At 38.2% G+C, this 11,712-nt stretch overlaps 2 protein-coding genes across 2 annotated transcripts; one reads left to right on the top strand and one right to left on the bottom strand.

Moving 5' to 3' along the window:
* The first annotated feature begins 2,482 nt into the window (after positions 1-2,482).
* On the top strand, positions 2,483-3,334 carry LOC108794052 (olfactory receptor 1019-like). Its single transcript, XM_018565026.1, has one exon. The coding sequence runs from the start codon at positions 2,519-2,521 to the stop codon at positions 3,332-3,334; it is 816 nt and encodes a 271-aa protein (XP_018420528.1). The 5' UTR covers positions 2,483-2,518.
* A 5,660-nt stretch (positions 3,335-8,994) lies between these two features.
* LOC108794051 (olfactory receptor 1019-like) lies at positions 8,995-9,915 on the bottom strand. The gene has a single exon (XM_018565025.1). The coding sequence runs from the start codon at positions 9,745-9,747 to the stop codon at positions 8,995-8,997; it is 753 nt and encodes a 250-aa protein (XP_018420527.1). The 5' UTR covers positions 9,748-9,915.
* Between the last annotated feature and the right edge of the window lie 1,797 nt (positions 9,916-11,712).

The following is an 11,712-nucleotide window of genomic DNA, read 5'->3' as shown; positions in this document are numbered from 1 at the left end:
AGGGGAAAAAATCATTCTTAACCAACACAGCCCAGAAGGCAGTAGAGTGTTGAAAATAGTTGGATGGGTAAACTGACTCAACTGTCTACTAATATTTTACAGTACAAATGTTCGGGTATGTACAATGATCTGTGTATTTTTAAGTACACAATAGTCCTTTAACCTTTCGGTAAGATGAAGATGATTCATAGACACTAGTGAAGTTTCATCAGAGCTCAAAAAGTTGATGTGAAAGTCAGGAGGCCAGACTATAGGCTCAGTTCACAAAGCTTTACCACAAAGATAAAGTTGGTGTGCAGTCACAGAATACTTTAGTGCCCATCGAGAAATATAGAATTTATGTCAATCAAGTATTCATTTTGTCAAGTATTTTATTTTCTTGTTATTTTTATATATATATTTTTGCTGCGGTTGCTGGAACAGTCCATGAGTTCTTGCTTGCTAAATGGAGTTTACAGGGGACATGCTTATTATTAATGAAGATCTATCCAGTTGGAGATTACTGAAGGAGATCTGACTTTATTAATAATAAGCAATTTTTGTTCTTGTTCAGCGACTCATAGCAGATATTTTATTAGCATGACAGCCAGGGCTATAATAAAGGAATTAAGTAAGGTATGACAATTTATATAACAAAAATATAAACTGACAAAGGTGTATTATGTTTTTTGAATAAAAATAACATTTTAGGACAACTGAAGTTAAGACTAAAGGGCTTTTGCATATACAGTAGCAATCAAGCATGTGTTAAAGTGGACTTTATAGTAACTTTAAAAGTCTGCATGGCTGATTCCTTGATATGTCACAATATGCTGCATAGCATCAGTATAATTAAACAGTAAAAATTATATCTTTTATTAATAAAATGTCCTTGAGTTTGAGGTCCAGTTCATTGACTTTACCTAGGTAGAGATGATGTCACCAGTCTCTTCTTCCTAAGTCATCAGACTGCAACATTGTAACTTGGTAGAAAAGCTTATACCACTCTAGGAGGATATGTTCCCTACATTCCATTGCAATATCCAGGTGCTGAGCTGGCTCCTTTTTAACCAGAATATACTGCAGATTCAACAGAGGGATGACCACATTACCAGAAGGCAGACAAAAACCATTGTATTGCTGTGAATGGATAACGATGTTTACCTGCATTCCAGTCATGCTGCAATCTCTCTGTTGAATCTGCATTGTAACTCTATAGCAAGTCACAAGGTGAGAGGTTGCAGATGGGGCTGATCTGTGCCAGGCATATGCGAACATAGTCAATAAATGCATAGGCACCAGAATTTACTTGATTGGGTCACCTCTGAGGTGGCATCACAGCTCAGTAAGTACATACGTACCCTGAATTATGACTGCTTCCATTTGCTTTCATTTCCAGAAGAACCACATTTTTCAATGTCAGGGGGGTACTGTGATATCTGTATGATAATAAAGCTCTTTGGTGCATAGTCATGTGTTTCATTATCCATTAGGTACCAATATGGCTTGTCCTTTTACCATGGCTGATATGCTGCAGAACACAAGGCTGGTATCAGCAATCACAAGGTACCAAGCCACTTGGATTGGCTCAGTTCACTATCACTGTGTACTGAGCCATCTGAGAATGGTTAAGTACACAGAGATTAGTGGGTGCAGCAGGCACCCACCCAGATAGCAAGGATAACTTGCTACAAACTTGTGGCAGGGTTAAATTGTAATTCTTGTTAACTTGCTGCACACATTCCTGGCAAGTTGTAGACTTGCAGAACACTTGCAGAACACTTTCTAATTGACACTTTTTTAATTTGTAGCAAATTTGCTTTGCAAGTCTACAGCAAGAGTCCTGCAGGTCTTAGCAAGAGCTCTGTAGTTGTACAGCACTTTTACAAAGCACGTTGATCTGGAGACTTGCAATGCAGACTTGCTGTAATTGTGCAACAAAATTGTGAAGCTTGGCAAGTCTGAAATAGTTTAGCAAGTCATTTTCAAACTTGCAGCTCAATTGCTTCCTATCTGGGATCTTACTTAGCATGCATGCACTCAACATGGAAGAAATAGATATAATGCTTGGCCCATTTAAACTCTTTTTCTAACTTGCACTTTACTATGGTAATCAATGCTCTTCTTGCTAATTTCTTCTGATTAGCCACAAAACATGTGCTGATTTTATTTAATTATCAATTGTACATAGTATTATTAGCGGCATTCCATAACTGGATGGGTTGCTTTAGGAAATATAGACTCTCTAACTGAAAAATATACCGAATGTTACAAAGAACATGTTATCCGTGCAAACGTGTTGACAAATACAGTGAATTTGTGAAATAAATTATAGCCTGGTAAATATGTTCTTATACATAAGAAGAATTCTGGATTATCATTGAGTACAGTGATACTTCTTTTTTCTATAGGAATGATCTTAAACAAGCCAAAACCAGGAGATGAATTCAACATGTCAGGTTTTTCAATTCAAGCATTTTCTTATTTTCCCAGCACTCAAATCCCAATTTTCTTGATATTTTTGCTCATCTATATTTCCATGATTGCTGGAAACCTCACTATTGTGACTCTTATATTAACCACCCCTCATCTACTCACCCCAATGTATATCTTTATAGTGAATCTTTCAATTATTGACATTGCTTCTACATCAAACATTTTACCCAAACTATTAGTTATAATCTTAACAAAGGAAAACACCATTTCATTTGCTGGATGTATAACTCAAATGTATTTTTTTGTGTCATTGACTTGTACAGAGGTCCTCTTGCTGGCAGCCATGGCCTATGACCGCTATATAGCCATTTGCCACCCTCTTCATTATGTCATATTTATGAGCTTAAGGCATTGCATTGGTCTGTCACTGACCTCATGGACTGTTGCTTTTTTGGATCTCAGTGGACACGCTATTTTAATCTCTAATTTATCCTTTTGTTCATCTCATCTTATTGACCATTTCTTCTGTGACCTAGCTGCATTGCTTAAGATGTCTTGCAGTGACACTTCTATAATAGAACTTTTAAACTACATTGAAGGGACCATACTGGGCATTATAACATTTCTACTCACAATAATATCATATATATTTATTATTTCATCAGTTCTTAATATAAAGTCTTCAGAAGGTCGGCATAAAGCATTTTCTACCTGTACGGCTCACCTATCCTGTGTGACAATTTTTTATGGGACAATCATCAGTTTGTATATGAGGCCCACTTCAAGTTACTCACCAAAACTGGACAAATTTTTTGCCTTTCTGTATGTAGTTTTGGTTCCGCTAATCAACCCAATTATTTATAGCTTGAAAAATGAAAATATTAAAAAAGCACTCAGACGAAAGATACACATTTTATAAAGTGTCAAATACGACATACTAAAATGTTATGACACAAAGTGCGTTTTGAATCTGTTTTTGTGCTAGCCTAATAGTTTTACATGTTATTATTGTTGTTTTCCTTCCCGGTCAGAATACAGAAACACTTCCCTGGTTGGAATACAAATGACTAAATCTGTCCATGTGGCCCTAAGGAGAAGAGAAAAAGGATGTTCTCTGTTATTTCACTAACAGGAAATTGTTAAGGGGACATTTAAAAATCCTTCTAGTTCACTTGCATACCTTGTATGTTTACCTAGGAACACTCATTTATTTTCAAGAGAATAAATACACTTCTAATCTGATAAAGAAATTCCTTAGACTTCATAATAGTTAATCAAACAGATAAAACCGGTGTTGATATCACTACACTGTTGTATCCTCAATCCAAACTTCATTTGGGGACAGCCCTCACAACCTCAACCGGGGAGTTTGAAAAACAGAAAACAGAAAAAGGCACCTCCTCCTTGTGTAATATAAATTATTAAAGAAACTTAAAAATGGATACTGGTACTCACAAACATAGTGAGGACATAAACAACACCAACCTAGCCCTCCAAGATTTTATATGCAGAACTCAAATGGACAGCATAGCCAAACAGAGTAATCCCCCGTCACTGGACTCGCCTGTGACGCAGCTTAGTGCTTATGCTCTTCAGGGGCAAGCCTCCTTCCATTGATGGTGAATTGCTTTGTTTGGCTATGCTGTCCATTTGAGTTCTTCGGTTAAGATCTTGGAGGGCTCGATTGGTGTTGTTTATTCCCATGCCCCTACACGGCAGGTCTCCGTGGCTAGATCAGAGGGAGATCAGCACACTTTTACTGGCCGATCTCCTCTCCAATCACTGGACCAGGAAGTGATGTGTATTTCATAACTTCCAGTTTCAGTGAGTAATTTTTCTCCAGCTGCCATAGCCGGAGAAGAAGCAGTTATCAATTTCATCAGCTGACATAAGGGCTTTAATAGACCCATGTTATCTCAATAAAGGGGACCTGTCATTGTATTTGTGCTATCACAGAGCAAAGCATGAGTCAAAAACCAGGAGATCAGTCAGCCAGAGCCAGAGCCAGGATCATACACAGAAATCAGGGACACAGTAGCACACTTGGGTGATCAGAACAAAGGCAAAACTGAGTGCACAAGGTGAGGTTACATAGTGACCTGGTGCCTGCATCATCACTGTGGGACAGGAATTACCCAGGAGTCTTGCCATTGCAGCAGAGTGATGATGTGTGTGTGGGTTTGGACATAAGAGGGAGCCAAAGAGCAACCACGGTGTCACAAACACTTCAGCCATGATGCAAGCAGGACAAGGCAGGGTAAGACCCTGACAGTGAGACCCACACACAATTCTGGTGAGAAGCACACTTGCCCACAAAGCCCTGGTGAGACGCTGCACGCAGCCCTAGTGAGACCCGCACCTGCTCGCGCAGCCCTGGTGAGACCCTGCACAATGCCCTGGTGAGACGCTATAGGCAGCTCTGGTGAAACCCTGCACACAGCCCTGGTGAGCAACATGGAGTATGTAGCTTCATTTTATTCTTCATTGCTGTATAATGTTATGCTGGGATTTGTAGTCCTTCTACAGTTTGGAGTAAGTGGCACAACTACCAGGGTCACAGCAGTTCCAGCTGCGTTCTGGCACTTACACTCCACCACTGTCCTAAAATCATTAGTCTGTACTGTTTTAGAAAAACTGTCACATAACGCTAAACATAGGGTATTGGTAATTGGTATTGACTAGTACTTGAGGAAAAGTATCGGTACTCGTACTTGGTCTTGAAACAATGGTATCAGTGCATCCTTAATGGTAAATTAAGTAGGTGAAAGTTCATAGCTTATAGTGTGTGTACAGACACACATATAATACAACACATATTATAACAATATATAATAACACATATTCACATACAAGTAAAAGCTGATATCCATAGAAAACTACTACTAAGCTACTTGTAACCACTAAAAAATACTATTATTATTATTATTATTAGAAATACATTTCATTTAAATCTAGAGAGAATTAACATCATCTATTTTCATGCAGAGAAAAAAAGTACAGTTTCTTTCAATTGTGTTCTTCATTCTCCGAGGTATTTACTAGAATTGTTCTTTTGTTTACTTTCATAAAGTTTCATGCCAGAAAGTTTCACTTTTTTTTTTGCATTTTGATTATGATGTCTCTTATTTCTTCAATACTTTGAACTCCTCCAAATGAGAGAATCCTATTCTTTGTTTTCAGTTCTGTTTGGCAATTGCCTGCAAGAAATCAGAATTCCACAATATTTTACAGCACCAGTCACTTGGACTTTCTATAACGAGCTTCAATACTTTTTGCAGAACATTCTATCATCTATGCATTGTAAATACTTGGAAAGGGTAGAGAAGTGGTGAAGTGATGAACAGTGCATGAAGGAAAATAATATTTGTTGAAAACGTTCAAGAGAAACAAAGGACAATGTATGCCTCAATGGTGATTATGAACACAGATATTTATTCTAGTATATCTAAGTGTCCAGCTGGGTGTTATGACGTGGTTAACATGGAGTTCAGCTTTTCAAAATTGTGGTGAAGAGTCTTAGAAGCGTTGCTGATGTGCAGGGGTCTTATGACATGGATTATGATGAATATGAGGAGCAAACAATTTGCTTGGGAAACCTCTGAGCTGTAGGAATCTGTCCAGCTTGGAGATCAGGGAGGCACTAACAAACAAGAATTCCTGCAATACTTTCATAGGAAGGGTGTTGTTTGTTGATGAAGAGAAGGTTGAGAGGAATGTAACACAGCCTGGAAGAGTCCACTGGATGTTACCCTAATGTAAAGATGGCTCAGAATGTACAGCACAAAACAATAATTGACAAACCAAATGTTCATAAGTCTTCCTAAACCAATAACATCTGGTCAGATCAGATCATGTGTGTGTATGTGTGTGTGTGTGTGTGTGTTGCATCACAGCACTGTGCATGAGCTATTAGCAGCTTCCCTGCACAGTTCTGCTGTGGAGAAGGCACTATTCAGTATTTTAGGTATTAACAATTGATGTGTCAGGTAATAAGGGAGGACCTCTTTGGTCATGACAGTGTAGGATGTGACCCACACTTTCCCTCTAGGTGTGCTGTGCATTAAAACACAGCACACCATTAAATATCACCTAATCTGTGATATTTACAAGGAAATCTTGTGCTGCAAGAAAAGTTAGTTAGTTAGTTAGTTAGTTAGCTAGTTAGTGAGTCCCATTCTCCCTCCTGGATGTTTTTCTTTATGTTTTAGAGAATTCAACAGTAGAAACAGACTCTCCATAAAACCCGAAAGCCTCGAAGATGGATCCGGGCTGATCAGATCATGTATTTGTGTGTTTGTGTGTGTGTGTGTTGCATCACAGCACTGTGCATGAGCTATTAGCAGCTTCCCTGCACAGTTCTGCTGTGGAGAAGCCATTGTTCAGTATTTTAGGCATTAAAAGTTGATGTGGCAGGGAGTAAGGGGGGACAATTGTGGTCATAAGAGTGTAGGATGTGACCCACACTTTCCCTCTGGGTGTGTCCTGCATTGAAAATAAACATGGATGTCACGAAAGTAGAAGGTGGCCAAAAAAGCAAGGGGAAGTAAAGGGAGGTGCAGTTAGAAGAGCCCAGTACAAATCTAGCACTGTTGCATATATAGCTACACCACTGTGAAAATGTCTACAAAAAATTATATTGAACACAAAAAAGTCCTGAAATGAAAGTCTTGATGAATATAAGAAGATATAGGGAAGTTATAAGGAAAAATGATGATGTGAAGAAAAAATGATAAGCAAGCAAGAATCAACAGTTTTTAAAAAGTGTTACATACAGTATATGTGTATTTATGTTCACTTACTGTATTCATTTGAGAATTTGCTGTCAATCATTTATGTTATTACATTTGTATCTATAAAAATTGGGTAGTTACAGCTTACACAATACACTTAAGGTGGACCTTTACCCACTTTTGACTAAAAATCTCTCTGCATGTTGGTATGAAATCATCTCACTTTCATTAGCTAAACAAACATGTTTTTTTTTTACTTACAATGTCTTTTTTTTTCTACTTCCTGGCTCACTTTGGCACAAATGATGTAATCATGCCCAAGCATTGCATCCTGGGAAGGTTACATCAGCAGAGCATTGCTGGGAAATCTCATCTGTAATCTCACAAGATCTCAGAGAAAGGCATTTTCCTCCCCTGAGATGATATGCAAGGTCACATGTCTAAGTTACATGTGCCAGAGCCAAGGAAAGGGAGATTGAGTAACCTGCCCTTAGTTAAAATGACCACTGTGAGAAGAATCTGTTTGTAGATTGTCATTACTAAACATTTTAAAGGTGCCTTTGTTGTTATTTTTTTATTATTTATTTATTTTTCTTTGTTGTTATTTTGAAGACATGGTTAAATCCCCATTTAAGTCTAGAACTCAAGCACCCCAAATAGATCAAACCATTGTAGGATTTCCCTCAGTTAAACAGATGTAGTGATTTAAAGGCAAATATTATATTGCTTTTATCTTGTAAATATTAAAACATTCAAAACATAATCTGGTGGATATCTGAGGACCAGAGATAAAATACAATGAGGGAAATTAATCAAAACTGAGGCAGACAAAATCTGAAGCAATTGTCCATAGCAAGCAATCAGCTTCTCTTTTCAGTTTGTTCAGTTAAGATTTGAACACTAAAGAGAGAAGCTGATTGGTTACCATGCACAGCGGCTCCAGATTTTGTCTGCTTCAGTTTTGATAAATTCCCCCCAATGTTTTCAATTACATTTATTGCTTTCCTGTTTATTCATTCATGTCCCACATTATGAATGTTTGCCTGTTGCCTTAAATTTGTATTTATGGGTCCATCCACTAAAAATTTTGAATTTTTGGTAGGGGCTTCAGATTGCAGCCACCTAATCTGTGATATTTATGAGGGAATGTTGTGCTTCAAGAAAAGTTAGTTAGTTAGTTAGTGGGTCCCATTCTCCCTCCTGGATTTTTTCCTTTATGTGTTGGAGAATACAACAGTAGAACAAATTCTCCATAAAACCCCAAAGATGGATAGGAACAAAGTTGGGAATCATAATGGGAAGGTCCTGACACTGGATTTTACAGAGATGTTTAAAGCTGAACTCCATGATTTTTTAAGTTAAACCTTGCAGCTGGGCTACCCCCGCACTGGGGCTACCCCCGCAGTGTAAAGGTCAACTGCTAATATTTTTCTGGGGACGAAATAAAGAAGAAATACTCATCTAATCCTCGGTCCTGTGGCAGTGACCGCTCACCTCTCTCTCCCTCCGCTCCAGCTGTGGTATGTTTCTTAGTGTCCTCAAATCTAAAAGACTTGTATTAGATGCGATAATGTCACTTGTCTTTAGACTGCCGGAGCCAAGGGGAGAGGAGGCTGCAGGGACTGGTCTAGCAGCTAGGTGGGACCGAAGATGGGCTGAATATTTCTTCTTTTTCACTTCCCAGACAAAATTAGCAATTAACCTTTGCAGTGCTGAAATAGCCCCATTGCAAGGGTTAATGTTTCAAACTCCTGGAGTTCTGCTTAAGAGGCTAATTAGCAACTTGGCCCACCAATTTCCAGTAAATTATGAAATTTCTTTGGTATGAACCTTTTAACCCCATTTGTAACTACCACTTTTTATTAAGACCTTTAAAAACCTGTCTAACTTCTTCATTTTTCAGACTGTAGATTACTGGGTTGAGAATAGGAACTAAAACAATATAAAGAAGAGCAAAGAACTTATCATGTTTTGGTGAATAATATGACGTGGGTCTCATATATGAACAAAGTAAAGTGCTATAAAACACAGTGACACAGGTCAGGTGACCAGAACAGGTAGAAAATGCTTTACCCCGGCCTTGTGAAGATTTTATTTTTAGAATAGTAGAAATAATGAATGCATATGATCCCAAAGTGAAAAAGAAAGTTGCAATTCCAAGTACTGCCCCTTCAGTGTAAGTCAACAATTCTACACTATATGTGTCACTGCAGGAAAGCTTTAACACTGGGACAAGATCACAGAAAAAGTGATCAATTATATGAGATGCACAAAATTTCAGTTTAGATATAAGGACAGCATGCCCAGAAAGGTCTATAAAAGCAATGATCCATGCAATTAGGGACAGAACAACACAGTATCTTAAATCCATAATAAAAACATAACGGAGGGGATTACAGATGGCTACATAGCGGTCATAAGCCATGATTGACAGCAAGATGGCTTCAGCACAAGATAAGGATAAAAAAAAATACAGCTGAGTTATACAGCCAGCAAATGAGATTGTGTTTTGATTTGTACTTAGCATGGATAGAAGTTTAGGAAGAGTACATGAAGTGGAAGCAATATCAAGGATGCTAAGATTCACTAGAAAAGTATACATAGGAGTATGGAGATGAGAATGTGCCCAAATGACAGCAACAATGGTGAGGTTCCCAGCAATAATAATTAAATAAGCAACTAGAAAGAGTAGGAACACTGGGATCCGGAACTCTGAGACACCAGAGAAACCTTGAATGGAAAATTCTGTTATATTGGAATGTTCTGTTTCCATCGTTTACTCCAGTGATAATATTGAAGTGCTAATGAGAAAAACTGTTTATTAATATTGTGTTAGAATATTTACAGAAAGCAGCAAAAGATCAATTCTGAAGGTAAAGGAATGGTAAGAATTTATGAGCACAAGCCTTCTAGTCAATAGTTCCCTAAAGCACTTTCCTTTCTATTCTTCTCTTCCTTATGTCAAGTACAGAATTTTGCCAGCAAAACACACATTTAGCAAAAATAGTGAAAACACTTCCAAACAGAACATTTTATTGAAAATAGCTTTGATAATTTAGGTTCCACTCTAGATGAGAAAGATTGGCAGCATGTCTGTTTCACCACCAAATCTTGCTTGCGTAATGTTTTGGCAGTAATTAGTAGATGGTACATGGTGCTGGTTAGAGTTGATCATTGCATGCCTGGTGACCAGTGATGGTCCGAACACACCTAAGTTCGGTTTGAGTTCAAACTTTAGAACATGGAAAATGTTTGAACTTGAACTCAATTAAAGTCTATGGGATCAGAACTCTGAAAATCAAATGTCCCCATTGTGAAGCCTTATATGCAAGTTATTGGCCTTAAAAAGGGTATGGGGATTCGGGCACTGCCCTGGGGGACATGTATCAATGAAAAAAACCCTTTTAAAAAATACTGTTTTTAAAGGAGCAGTGATTTTAACACTGCTTAAAGTGAAACAATAAAAATGAAAAATTCCTTTCAATATCGTGCCTGTGGAGTCCCCTTAAACTGCCTGTAAAGTGGTGCATCTGTATGATATATGGAACCTGCTGCAGCAAAAGTTAGCATTTAAAAAAAAAATAAGCGTGGGGTTGCCCCCAAAAGTCATACCAGACCCTTAAGATGTCTATCAGATGTCTGCATATGTATACTGATGTTGCATGTCCTAATGGCTGTGAAGCAAACAATCACCTAAGCATGGAAATTGTATGCCTATAGGTGAGATGAAATCCAGAATCTACTTAAACAAGTGGAGGTGAGGTGGGCAGACCGAATGGACAAATTCTACTCCATCTGGTATGCCTGGACTGAACACTTTTTACCACCTAGGTTTGGGTGTGTACAGATTGTCCCAGAAAAACAAGCTTCTCCTTACATAATCCTGGTGATACACCAAATTCTCACTGGCCAAATGCTTTTCCTGGCAGACCTGTGCACACTTCAGACTCACTGCTAATCCATAACCAAGCTGAGTTTGTTTGCCTGGTGGTTCAGTGGTTACATACTTGTGTTTCACCAACTGTGCAAAACCTGTGTAAGTTCAACCTGGCCTGTTAGTGCTTGTTCACACCAAATGCAGACCAGATCTGCATGAGTTTCTACACACACAGTGCAGTGGGTTGTGTCACGTGTTTGCCGCTTTTTTTGCTGGGCCGTTTTTGCAAAAAAAAAATTTTTTTGGTTTAAAATGAGCTTTCAGTGCGTTCCAGGGCATTTGCAATGCGCTTTTGATGCGTTTGCATGCGTTTCAGAGCAGGTAAAATAGGGCTTGCTGAAGTTTTTTTTACAAGCTCTGGAACTGAACGCTGCGGCGTGAACTAGAGCCCAAAATACCATTGGAATACATTGGACGCAGTTTTTATCCGGTCTGTAACTGCTCTGCTCCTGGAATGCGTTTGGTATGAACAAGGCCTTATAGAATGTTTTCTGAATTGTACAGCCTGCATTACAAAACATAAGTGTGGAGGTGTTAAATTAGCATCTTAATAAGCAGAACATTCTTCATTTGTATCATATGTTTATAAAATATTATAAATATTGAAATATCTTCTTTGTATTTTCTGTG

Source organism: Nanorana parkeri, unplaced genomic scaffold, assembly GCF_000935625.1.
Source record: "Nanorana parkeri isolate BGI_ZX_2015 unplaced genomic scaffold, ASM93562v1 scaffold807, whole genome shotgun sequence".
NCBI lineage: Eukaryota > Metazoa > Chordata > Amphibia > Anura > Dicroglossidae > Nanorana > Nanorana parkeri.
The sequence above is the reverse complement of the archived record's forward strand: the minus strand, read 5'-3'. Positions and strand labels throughout refer to the sequence as shown.